We start from the raw sequence: 13601 nt of genomic DNA, 5'->3' as shown, positions 1-13601 counted from the left end.
GCAACACAAGCTACAAAAAAACTGAGATATTTCCCCCAGAGAAACCACTGTCCTTCTTTTAGAGTTTTAAAAGAAGCTAATAGTTCCAGTAAAAAAGAAATTTTATGAAATTTTACTTGAGATTATAATTCAGTATAACATGCTTCTAAATTATTTTATTTGGGGAAGAATGTGAGGAAAAAGAATAAATGAAGGGAAAGCGAAAGGGGGAAAAAGCTATTAGAATGACTTAAACATAGAAGATAATATAAAAACACAAAGGGACTGACAGGTTCACAAAGAACACTAGACATTGAGGAAGACACATACTAAAAAAGGTACAAAAATGTATAATATGCACACACTTAGATGGCCACATATTATCTTTTTTGTGGTAATATAGGGTGTCCCAAAAATGTATACACACACTTTGAATAGTTATAAAGGCAGTGTTTATTAAAATACATTTCATTTTCAAAATTGAGCTATCAGCTGTTAAAGTGTGTACACATTTTTTGGGGACACCCTGTATTTCCATCTTGTGGCCTTTTAGGATATGTCCTCCAAAGGATTGTTTTTTTAATCTTCACTCAAGGATATTTTTTCCATTGCTTTTTAGAGAGTGGAAGGAAGAGAGAGAGAGAGAGAGAAACATTGATGTAAGAGAAACACATCAGTTGGTTGCCTCCCGCGTGTGCTCTGACCGGGCTGGGGATCTCAGCCTGCAACCCTTCAGTCTGCGAGCCGACGCTCTAACCACTGAGCGAAACTGGCTAGAGCTTCCAAAGGATTTTAAAGTCAAACTGTTGCTCAGTATAAACATAAGAGGGAATCATCCCTTGGCATGGGTTAACCGAATTAAGCCAAGACTAGAGACTAGAAACCCTCCCCCTCTACTCTTGTCTAGGATCCCCAGCTCTTACACAGGGCACCACTTCCTAGCACAGAGGGAAAGTGGTAAGTGGTACAGGATGCACAAAGCACTCCCTTCACACAGCCAAGGAGGGAGAGTTCACACAGATAAGGAGCCGATGGCTCCTTGCCCACTTCCTGTGCTAAGAGGGTAGGGAAAACCCTTGACCAGTTCTCTTCTCTAACTTCAGCCTTATTTTCTGGCTCCACCTCTCCACCTCCTTTGCTCTCACTCCAATTCACTTCCCCTCTCCCAGCCCCCAACAGTACCAGCAGTTCCTGGAAAGATCAGTTTTGTTTGGTTTCTGTTATTACCATGGGTCTGTCGTCACGCATGCCTGTTTTTTTGTCAACCGAGTGGCTTGCGTATGATGGAGGAAAGTAGGAAGCATGTCTTGTGCACAATCATTCTGACAGAAAGGCGGCAGTTCCATACTTACTCACAAGATGTCCCATTCAAACTTAATGGTTGGGAGTGTGACCCGGGCTCTTCTAATCACAGCCTAGAATACCCTGACCACAGCGCTTGATTCAAGGTTGAACAATTCTCTGCAAAGGACTCTAGGTAGTGTTGTCAGGTCAGATCAACTAGCCTGCTGCTCATTTATTCATTTATTCTACACATATTCAGGTGCGAAGTGTTCTGGACACAGCGCTGAACAACACAAACATGGTTCTTGCTCTTACAAAGTAGTGCAATGGTGGAGTCAGAGTGAAAGAGCTGATGAGCAGCGTGAGGAGGGCTTGGGGTCTCCATGGAGGTGAGGAGGGAACTGTGTATTGTATGCTCATAAATTACCTGCTAGTGTTACTTTTAAGGCATATGAGTTAGTTGATTGATAAGTTTAGGGGGGAAAAGGTCAACAGAAGAAAATTGTAATTGTCAACTAAAGAGCTATGGAAGCTTGAGCTGGGTGTATAAATGGCAAAAATGAGGAAGAAAGAATGGTCAGAAAGTGTGTGTGGGGGAGTGTGATTTGAAAAGACTTTCAGGAGAAAGTGAATTTTGAAAAAGAGTTAAAATTTGAGGTGGACAATGATAGAGGAGACAAACACGGATGGCTCTTTGGGTGGGGGATAGTATGAAAGCAAAAATTCTATGCCAAAAGTAATTAGTGTCTTGTGGGGAAGTGCCAGGAAGGTTGGCTTATAAGAGAATTGAGAGAAGGTGAGGTGGGATTCCAGGCTGAGATTCTTGGATTGTATTGTACAGATTGCATGGGTGATAGGTTTCCATGTAGGTCTTAATAATGAGAGTGGATCATTGCTGGTCCATCTTCTGATAGACACATGGCCAAGATCTTAGATTCCAGAATGCTCACCCAACTGCCTGGGATCCTGAGGCTCAAAGGAGACATACAGCAACACACAAGACATTTTGGCCAACACCCACGTTATTCCTCCTTAGAGCTCTCGCCTTATTTTCCTGTTGGGTCTCCTGGGTGAATTGTGCCAGACTGTGTGTGAGCCAGGAGGTCGCATCATTACCTGTACTGGGGTCAGCTGAGGGGTCTGTGTAGAGGACTCTCTATTTTGGCTGTGTTGCTTCTCCTTCCTCCTACTTTTGGTAATAGCACCCTGATTTTACTTGGGGGATCTGTTCCCTGCCTTACTCTCAGCCTATGTTGTTTGGGAGGACTCCACTCCTAGCTTCAGGAGTGAATATGTGGCCCTGGACTGGCCAATCAACATAGATTTTGGGATTTTTACAGGAGATCATGGGAAGTAAGGAGAGCCCAGCAGTAAGGACTTTCTGAATCTGAAGCTGCTGCAGAGGCTGAAAACTGTTCATGCTGAAGAGTAAGGAAGAGAGATGTGGAGATGACAGCATCTAGTTGCACCTGAATATTTCTGAGCTTTTCAGTATTATGAGCTACTAATAATGTTACTTCCTCTGTTTAAGCCAGTTGGCTTTGGTTTTCTATAGTACGCAGGTAAAAGTCCATGTCTTGTCTATAGTCTGATTCTTGGCTTTTTTCTCATATGTCCAAGCTCTGATCTTGACCATCTGGATCTTATATCCTTGTCTGGGAGAGAATTCACTGAAGAGCAGAACTGTCACATTACCCCCTGGAAGCCTCCTTCCCTTCAACCCCACCCTAGGCTTTCGAAAGCTGGGTTCCTCTTTCCAGGGCACATGCAAGGGAAGGGAGAAAAGACAATCGTATTTACTCAAAGACTGTCCCTTTTCCTTCTTCTTAAAACACCACAACTTAGCATCATGGCTCCTGAAGTCTTGTTGGTCTTTGACCTTCATTAGAGCCTCTCTTTCTTTGGCAGGATTGGGGTTGTGGGTGAGTGTAGTGCAAGGAAAGAAACTTTAAGGACCTCACAGAGATGAGAAACTTTAGCCAACAATGATGTCTGAGTCTAGACAATCATGCCTTATCCCCTGAGAATCTCTAAAATGGCTGACACAGTTTATACGTTCTTTGTTTCTCGGTATTTTTTCACAAGGATCTATGGTGGTTGGGTTCTGCATACAAAGCTATTTTAATTTTTTTTTTTTTTTTCCTAATTGATTGATTAATTAGAGGCATATTGAAATCCTACTATAATAATCACCATCTGTTTAGAGTTTAAAAATTTACAAATTGCTTTCACATATATCATCTCATTTCATCTTCAAAAAAACCTAGAGTGGAAAGTAGGCTAGAGATTAGGCCATTTTATAGGAGAAGAAGCTGTCTTAGAACAGTGGCTTGCCTAAGGAGATGCAGCTAGTAAATGGGGGAGCTAGAGCTGAAGTTGGAGGCTAGGTCATTCAACTCAAATTCAGGGACTCTTCCCCCCCACCCCCCTTGCCATCATGAGCTCTCTCCCTAGGTCAGCCTGGAACTGAGGAAAATAGAAAAAGTAGTGTAAAATATTATCTGATTTAAAAATCAAGGTACATTCATCTATCAATGGACACCCAGGTTGCTTCCATATCTTGGCTATTGTAAATAATGCTACAATGAGCATAGAGGTGCATATATCTTTTTGAATTAGTGTTTTTGTTTTCTTCAAATAAAGATGTGGTATATAATTATATGCAATGGATTGTTACTGAGCAATAAAAAAGAATGAAATCTTAACATTTGCAACAACATAGATGGACCAAGAGAGCATTATGAAAAGTGAAATGAGTCAGAACGAAAAAAACAAATGGTTTCAGTTATATGTGCAATCTAAAAAACACACAAAACCAACCAAACAAAGAAAACACAATAAAAATGGACTCATGGAAACGGAGATCAAACTGATGGTTGTCAGAGTGGAGACAAGGGGGGTGGGGGTGGGGGTGGGGGTGGGGGGAGGGGAGTGAGGGGATGGGTGAAAAGATGAAGGGGAATATAGTCAATAATAGTGTGGCAAGTTTACACTGGGACAGATGATTAGTAGACTTAGTGTGGTGATCACTTTGTATATAAGGCATACAAATGTTGAATCACTATATTGTATACCTGAAACTAATATAATATTGTACACCAACTATACTCAAATAAAATAAAATAAAATAAAAAATAAAAATACATATGCAAGACATGAATGGGTATGTAAGATGCAAATCAGGCCAGACTTATCTTCAGAAGTTCTAGGAAATGAAAATATTACGATGTCTCCTACATGTAATTAAAAAATACAAAACTAGACTAAACTATAAAATGAATGTTAGAATTCCACTTAAGTTCCGATTATTTTCTATTATAACTATTTCAGTGCTTCTTTTTGAAATATTCAATATCAAATCATTTTAAGGCAAGTTTTATCTGTGCCCTTGATTTGCTTGTGTCCTAAGCTTAGTTGGCCTGTTGGGTGATCCAGCATATTATACTCTGAGTAATATAATGGCGAAGTGGTGACTAAACACAGTAGCACTAGTTTTATGTCTGTTAGCATATGGAACATAATACATACTCAACAGATACTTGTTACTCACAGGGAACAGTGTCTTTAACTTAAAGCATCAGAAAAACATCCTCCACTCAGTACCAAATCTGTCCCAGGATATTAAAAAACTTTTAGGGCCATACTCTAGATTAGGGGTGGGGAACCTTTTTTCTGCCAAGGGTCATTTGGATATTTATAACATCCTTCACAGGCCATACAAAATTATCAACTTAAAAATTAGCTATGGAAAAAGCTCCTAGATTTATTGAACTTCGAGTTCTGCCTGTGGTTGCCTTGGCAGGGCCAGACCAAATGACTTCATGGGCCAAATGCGGCCTGCAGGCTGGATGTTCCCCACCCTTGCTCTAGATATTCTGAGCCTCTAGGCTAAAAGACAGTTGAACCAAGGCTAAAGGACAGATGAGCCAAGGCTTGAAACAGATAATCAAATTAAATTACTACCAATTGTTCAGAAGTCAGTTGCTCAGACATTTGAAAAGACAACTTGAATCCAAAGCTACATTTAATGACCTTATTTAGATCTTGTCTTTGCAATAACCATTCTCTCGGTCTTGCCTGGATCAGCTCAGCTCTGCTTTTATGACACAGAGAACCGCTATCTAAGAGAAGGATGTACCTGCCAAGCCTCAACCTTCTTGATGTCGGCACAGGAGCCGTTGGTGAAGAGCCCTCTCCCAGGTAAGCAGGTGTATATATCTTGCAGGGCATGAGCAATGGAGTAGACGGCCAAGTAGACGTTGTAGGAAATCCGTAAGTGTGTATAGTCCATGTAAGGCGTCTCAACGCTGCTGAGGTTCTCGTTCCCTGTACAGAGGGGTCGGAAGGTAGTGGAGCCGTTGCTCATTCTGCCGCCTTCTTCTTCTTGGCCTCTCAGGAAGGTGTCCATGGGTAAAGGTCCTTTAGCACCTTCTTGGAGGTGGCAGTTAAAGGTTTCTTCCCAAAACTCCTTGGCAAAACCATTGTGGACAGACTTCCTGGGATGGACTTTCTGCAAGAATTCCCGGAAACCTGGGATCTGTCCGGCCTTCAGAGCGAATCCGATGGTGCCCCCCACCACGTGGAAGTACTCCGGCATGGCGATCAGGGAGGAGCTGGCCCAGGCCTCGCTGGCCAGCCAGATTCTGCCGGTGATATTGCGCCGGACGATCTCCTTGATGAGGGGTTCAAGGTCTGGGCCGCTGGAGAAAACGACGATGACTTTGGCCGTGGAATTCTGGATCACCTCTACCACCTGCTGGATCTCTTCCTCATCAGAGTACTGGGAGATGAGCTCACTGAAGTCTATGCAGATGTCCCTCTCCTCAGCTTCCTCTCGGAATTTCTCAATCCCCGGCCGGCCGTAGTCGTCATCGGCTGCAATTGTGCCCACCCAGTTCCAGCGGAAATGCTCGATAATGTCTGCCATGGCGGTGGCCTGGTGCTCGTCGTTGGGGATGGTACGGAGAAAGGACTTGAACTGATTCTTATTGCTCAGGAGTCTGCTGGAGGAGGCGTAACTGACCTGGAAAGGGTCGGAACAGAGTGAGTGAGTGAGTGCGTGGGGTGATGGGTGAGCCTCAAGGCTGTGTGGAGGTGGCTTGCTGAGCATTTATTAATAACATTTATCAAATGTTGTTCTCTGCAGACACGAAGGAAGGGTGGGGACAACCAGAATCTGTTCCTCTCCAGTGTGAGCATCCAAGCGCCTGTCAGGCTATCGGGGAACATTCTAATTCCCAGGGGATGGGTCTTCACAATGCTGCCTTCAAAAATGGATCTGGTCATAAAGTCAACCCACCCACAGTAGGATCTATTTATTCTTTCGAGGAGAGAGTTCGTGCACGGGTCCATAGTTTCCCCTCACCTCCTCTGTGCTGCCTCATTGATTATACTATGCCCATGCACGTATCTCCTGCCTGTTGGGTCCAGGTTCTCATCTGAACATTTTAGCTTCCCCTTTACTGTGATGAACACTTTGTCCATGACTCACTTCTACAAGGTATAAGTTCCCTCTGGGTTATGAACCTAAATCTCTTCAGAGGAGCCCCAAGGGATTCCCCTTTCCTAGTCTGCCTAGTTTCTCTCTTCCCATCGGTCTCCAGCTATTCACTCTCTTCCCTCCCCTACTCCGCCCCTTCCCGCAATACTTTAGATAAAAGTACCCTCAACTGCAGTCATTTCTAAGAATTGTTTATCTTCTAGGCTCAATTAGCCGTTAGGTTTATTAGGCTCAATTCCCCTGCACCACAATAACAATGATGAACATCATTAAATATAGTCAGAAAAACATCCTTTCCTTTCCTGGCTTCTCAGTGGGTTCAAGCACCATCCAGAACCCCTTCCTCTCTTCATTTCAGGTGATGGCTGAGGCCTCCTGACAGGTTTTTGATGTGGGTCTCTGAAACCTAGAGAGGCTGAAAAGGAACCCTGGAGAAGCTGCATGCTGTGTTTCCACTTCCTTAGAAATAGCCAGTTCTACATTTGAGCATGGGTGTGGGCCACCAAAGGAAAAAAGCCTTTCCTTTGACAGTAAAAGATCACTGCCTGAAGAAGTATCTGAATATCACATAAAGCATTCATTGATGCAGAGCCTCCCCCATTTTTTTTTTTTTTACCTTGTGGCAAACAAAGAAAATGGGATTAATGGGAGAGGCTGACCAGCCCTGGTGGGAGGTGCTCTGACCATCCCAAACGCTGGCAGGCTTTGGCTCATCTGTAGCACTCCTGTGTGTCTTGGCTCACCAGTTAGGAAGTTCCAAGTTACTGGACAATTTCTTCTGACCACCAAAGCATTTTTATACTTAATGGAATTTTTTCTAGGTAATGAGGGGTATTTAATATCACTTGTTCTCCAGTTTTCTAGAGAGATTTTGATACTTCTTAAGAATATGAAGTTTAAGAAATTTGGGGGAATGTCCTTTTCAATATTTATCACCAACTGAAACAATTAATTTTATATGTTCAGTGTTTTAAAATGAATTTTTTCAATATGTTCCTTCTTATCAATGAATAGTTTCTACATCAAAAACATAAAAGGCATTGGTCTAGGAAAGAGCTGGGCCAACCTGGCTAAAAGGCAGGCATTTTTATTTTAATAAGAACTTTGAATTTGAAAGTTATAATATAAAACTGACAATTTTTTTTCTTTGATCAGAATAAGCCTCTTCTTGCTGAACTATGGGAGTTAATGAGATAGGTAGTTAGATTAAATAATTTGTTGAGATGTTACTGTTTTTAAGAGAGCTCTATTTGCAGACCCAATCAACAGGCTTCTGAATCAAGTTTTTACAAATGAAAAACCTACTTGGGCATTTTGTAAATCCATCCATTATTGCTTACTTCTTGATTTTTTGAAAACTGGGCCAAAAAGGATTTTAAAGTTATAAAAATGAAAAACAAAAATATCCCCCATGTGTATGTTTCTCTTAAAAAATGCATTCCTAACATTTGTCCAGTTTGGGGATAAACACCACTTTGTACCACCTCCCACCAAAAGCCCTTAAAGACACACAAATTTTTTTTATTGTGAGAGGGGAGAATTTCACGGATGATTCACTAAACTGTTCTAACCACGACGCATTATGGTAGAACAGTTCAGCTAGTCTGCTTGTTCCATCCACTTGGTGGCGTGAGTGGCATAGAAATACCACTGACCTCACCCTGCAGAGCAGTGGTTCACTCTGCACATTAGAATTGCCTCGGAAGCTTTCCAAACTCCCAACACCCAAGCTGCATCTCATATCAATGAAACCAGGATCTCTGGGGAATAAGACCCAGGCATTGGTAGTTTTAACTCTCCCTAAGCAATTCCAATATTCAGCCACGGCAGAGAACCACTGCTGTAGACACACTTACATTGGTTTGACTGATAATCTTTACAGTCTTTTCAGCACTATTAAAATTCAAATTCAATTTAACCTTATCTTTCATTCAAACCACAAAAAAATCAAAACCTTTCCCTTCATTTTCTTTCTTGATGACAATTACATCTTTATACCTGTTGGCCATGGGATAACGACAACCTACTTTAACTGTGTATTGAAAATAATTCTGCCCCATATGTGAGATTGACAAGACGCATATTTGCATCTTGCCCACCACATTAACTGGTGTGGGCTTTGTTAGATCATTTTAGCACAGAAGTTACAGAGCCAGGGCTTCCCCATGGGAAACACCTTTAATTCCCTGAAGTAAGGATTTGGGAAATGATGATGAGACTTTCTCAGTTGTCACGTGTATATAAAGGGATAATGGCTATCACTCAGCAAACAAAGACCTCACAATGTAGAGATGTGCATTTATCAAGGGTACTTTATAAATTTTAAATATTAGACAGCAAAGAAGCCCACAAAAAACTGAAATTTGATTTCTTAAATGTGACTCATAATTTAATTTAAAAATTGATATAATAAGGAATGTATCATAATTGAGCTGATTCTCCCATCCATGGACATTTAGGTTGTTTCCAATTTTTCACTATTATAAAGTGATGTCATAGATGCAGAAATATTTGCATGAAAAAAGGTCTGCTCTATAGCGTTAAGGGGTAAAAATCTATAGCGTTAAGGTTATAAAATGGCATTTAGAGTTTGCTGTCTCTTTATTTTTATTTTTGGTGAAAAAGTATGCATCTTTGAACAAATGTTTATCAAAGCACTTGTTTCAGTCAATGTGCAATTCCCTGGAAATGCAGACATCTCCCCACCTAGGCTGACTTCCTGCAGGGCGGAGGTGCTTCTTCATACACACTCTATAAATAGTTGTTGAATGAAATAGAATATTTTCCATCTCTAGGATGCGCAACATAGCAAGTAAATTTTCCTGTTTTGTGAGCAAATATGCTTTGTTTCCCTCTGGGCTAAATTTTCAACCAGATGGTTGAGAGGCTGAGCTGTTTAAGGGCACAGGGTTAGGGGCATATTTGGGGTTTGAAATGCTGGGTTTACAGCATATGGCCTCATTCCTTTTAGTCAAGGCAGAAGAAAGGTCATTTACCAAAGGAATGGAGTGGAAAATAAAGAACTGAATACTTTGGGGGGGGGGGTAGTTTTAATCAAGGTATAAAAATAAATAAAAGGCATATAAAAAGTTTTATATAAGGTATATTTAAATGAATTTGGGAAGAGTTGTGAAGCTCTAGTTGATGTTTAACATTGGGGGACTCAGAAATACCAAATGGTCTTGATCCAGTGTCCCAACTAATTAAAAGGTCTTTTGTGCCCATGTAAAGCCAGAGATAGGAAAAGAGCAAACTGTTTGGACACTGGGCATGGCAGTCCCCCAAGCCTGGCTGTCCTGACCCCGTCCCACACTGCCCACCTACGAAGGCCTGGGTACCTGGGGAATGTAGAAGAGCCCCAGCAGGTTTGCCACCGCCGTGGAGATGCCGGAGCCAGTGGCCCCCACCACTGCAATGGTAGAGGGGATGTGCTGCGAGCAGTTGCAGAACTCATCAAGGTTCAAAGAATCAATCTTGTTCTGGGCCACAAAACTCAGAGTGGCCTCCAAGGCTTTAGAAACAGTGTTGCAAGTGTCGAATATCCTGTATCCCAGCGTCATGTTGGGAAGAAGGGCCGGGCTGCTGTTTATTTCCTCCACGGCAAATATCATAGCTTGTAACCAGCGAAAGCCCCGGAAATTATACCTGGAAGAAAGAAGAAATGGAAGAAAACGGAAGGCTTTCTGGTCACCTTCTTTAGAGTAAGGACTGGGCAAAGCTGGGCTGGAATCATGGCTCTGTCACTCTTTGGTTTCAGGAGGTCGTGTTCTTTGAGACTCAGGGCCTCTCTGTACGTGGGGATAACACCTACCCCATAGGTTCTCGGCATGGCTCTCACAGGGAGCAATAAGAATGAAGACTGTTATTGGTAACAGAATGAATAATCTATACCTGACTCATCCAGCAAAGAATTTGAGGTACAGTAGTAATAAAGATATTTAAAAAGAAAAAGGAGTAGGGGGGAAAAATAGATCAGGATTTTAGTATGTGGGAGCCCAAGGATAACCTCAAATTTGCAAAGTCACAAATTCAGACCATGACAGCCCTGGAAGTCAAATGGAAAAGGGAAATGAGTGAGCTCATCTTTGTAAACAAACAAACAAGCAAATACTATGCATAAGAAGGCTGTTCACGAACAGTGGTTATTTCTGGGTGGTGGAATATGAGTTTTTAAATTGTGTGCTTTTGGTTTATCTATACTTCCTATTTAAAAAAAAAAAAGAGCATGGGTTGCTTTTCAAACGGCATTGTTTTAAATAAAAATCAAGCAAATTAACACAGAGAAATAGGGTCAGTGACATAGTTTTACTCTCCAAAGACTTGGCTCAGTGTGAGGGCTTGATAAATGTGCTGAATCAGTGTGTCAGTGCCCCCAACAACTCTGCAGGTTGTCTCTTTACACCGTGGGTTGTCCTACTTGAACTCAATGACAGGAAGTGAGAAATACAATCTGTTCTATCCCACTGTATTGTTTAGGGTGCTAAAGGTCCCGATCTAACTTTTAATGTGATGTTTTCTTGTAATCATTTTCTTTATGGTTCTGTTACTTATTTGTTTAAAACCTGCAAAGTTATGAAGAGATATTATAGAATTTTTGGCTACATAAAACATTTATACTGCTAAGCTAATTTTGCTCTTGTTTAATATAATAAAAATATATATTATTTAAGGTCAAGCTTCTCGCTTGCCCTTAGGTATGCATGTGGCACATGTACAACTCTGTCCAGCAAGGTACAGCAAAGGGATATCTGTCCACATGGGTTATGTGAAGGACAGAATCAGGTCAGTGAAATTCTGCATTTAGTTTTTCTGCTTTCATAAGAAAAATGTGAAAATGTTATCGAATTTGTGAGCTCTTATTAAAACATAAACAGAAATCCAGTTTTGTTGGAATAATACTAGTTTTCATTTTCATTTCCCAGCTACTAGGAAGACCAAGGATCACTTTTGGAAGTTGCAATTCTCAGAAAGAATGTATTATTCTCATAGAAGATGGGTCAAGATTTGGGGTGCAGTAATGGTCTCTGCTGTCCAGATGAAAGAAAATGATACACAGCCCACTGTACTCTGCAAATCCTATTTGAGGGAATCGTGCCTCGTTTTAGGTGCCATATCCTAAAAGAGCCATAATAAATTAGGGAGCATCAGATGGAAGACAATCACAATGGTGAAGGGTCTGGAAAGCATGTCACAAAGTAACTATTTAGAAAACTGAGACTATTTGGCCTGGAAAAGAAATGATTCAGAGAGATATATGAGCTGAATTCACATGGCTGAAAAGAGTCCAGTCAAATTAGGTGGATTCTGTGCTTCTCCATCTGTGTTAGCAGGGGAATTTTAGCTTTCTCTGAGAAAGACTTTCTAATGGGAGTGGTCCCAAAATGCTATGGGCTTCATTTTGAAGATGCCTGGGTCATGCCAACCACTGAGGTTTTCTTCTACTCTAAAAGTCTTTAAGAAAATAGGAGTGACACAGGCAACACTAAGCTATTACTGACCATTGGGGCACTTAAGGTCAATTGGAGATACTACTACTCAGGTTTGCTAGACCTACAATAAATTTCCATCTAGGTACTTAGTCTTGCATTAAGCAACGCTGCTGCCAGGTGAATGTTCAATGATGGCTTGGTTCCCAAGTGACCAGGCATATATTCCAACAGACTATAGATTTTTCTACTCAGTATCATCGACATTTTACTTTTGAAAAAATTTCTTTAAAAAATTCGAGGTAAGGGGTATAATAAGTTTCAGCATGAATACCAATCACTGTTTTTGAAAAGAGAGACCCGAGTTTGAAAAAATTGTTTTGGGTTTGGTACAGCTTTTCTCCAGCCCCCCAGAAGAGAAGAGACTCTTTGACTTGGTTTCTTCTCTTACCTGATACATTCCACAGACTCTGGCCTTGACTTTAAATCTTGATCTTTGGCTGCTACTCCAAAATGAATAGGAAAGAGCCCCCCAAGGATAATGTCCCCTTTCTTCTGGGCTCGCTGGTCGGGCCCATAGGCAGAAGTGCACCAGGTAAATGCCAAGAGGATTAAGCAGCAGCTATAAAGCGCCATAGTTCCGCTTCTACTCCAGGAAGAGAGACGAGAAGTGCTGGAGGTTTGGAGACTCCAAGAACTTTCCCCCTTGGCGCAGTTCACTCCCTGCAGTGGGGACACATGTCTACAGAGTGACTAATAACAGAATGGAAGTCGTGGCGTTTGAATTTCCATTTCTGCTTTCTCCATTGCAGACTAGTGAGGTGGATGGTCCTGGAGCCTTTGGAAGCCACATCATGTAGAGACTGTCTGTGATCCTTTCTGAAAGAAAAGAGAGACGAACTGAATTCAGCTAAGCCTAAATGCCATCGTGTTATGGTGACTGCAACAGAGGTGGCTCAGAATTTCTATGTAGAGAAGCTGAAGCAGGTGGGGAAGGCATGGCTCAGAGTCTCATTTTCATAGCAGTTCATGTAAGATACAGAAAACTTTAATTGCTCATGTGGGAGAAGGAATGTGAGGGCCACATTTTAAAAAGGCCATTGATAAGCTAAGGCCTCCGCTGATGTTGCCGCTGGATTTTAATCCATTTATTCTTCTGCATAAATAATGCATAGAATTGGCAATTCCCTGTATAATAATGATAACATTAATGATACTTTATTCAGCACATATGTTCTTATAGAAAATATAGAATGAGTCATATTTAAGTTTACATCTGATTTTAAATCAAACAAAAATGTCAGAAAAGGCCAGTTATTTTTTTTATCTTCACCCAAGGATATTTTGTCCATTGCTTGTTTCAGAGAAAGAGAGAGGAACATCGATGTGAGAGAGACACATCCCCTGGAATG

General features: G+C 41.4%; 1 protein-coding gene across 1 annotated transcript in view; it reads right to left on the bottom strand.

The window, feature by feature from the left end:
• Positions 1 to 13062, bottom strand: part of CASR (calcium sensing receptor) — a 29714-nt gene extending 16652 nt beyond the window's left edge. Inside the window, exons 1-3 of the mRNA XM_087817881.1 lie at positions 12641 to 13062; positions 10102 to 10408; positions 5402 to 6286 (exon numbers count right to left, since the gene is read on the bottom strand). Coding sequence (XP_087674007.1) covers positions 5402 to 6286; positions 10102 to 10408; positions 12641 to 12825 — 1377 coding nt within the window. The 5' untranslated portion in view covers positions 12826 to 13062. The remainder of the gene's footprint in view (positions 1 to 5401; positions 6287 to 10101; positions 10409 to 12640) is intronic.
• Positions 13063 to 13601: the final 539 nt, after the last annotated feature.

Source organism: Miniopterus natalensis, chromosome 6, assembly GCF_054644295.1.
Source record: "Miniopterus natalensis isolate mMinNat1 chromosome 6, mMinNat1.hap1, whole genome shotgun sequence".
Lineage (NCBI taxonomy): Eukaryota > Metazoa > Chordata > Mammalia > Chiroptera > Miniopteridae > Miniopterus > Miniopterus natalensis.
This window is presented reverse-complemented; position numbering and strand designations above follow the sequence as displayed.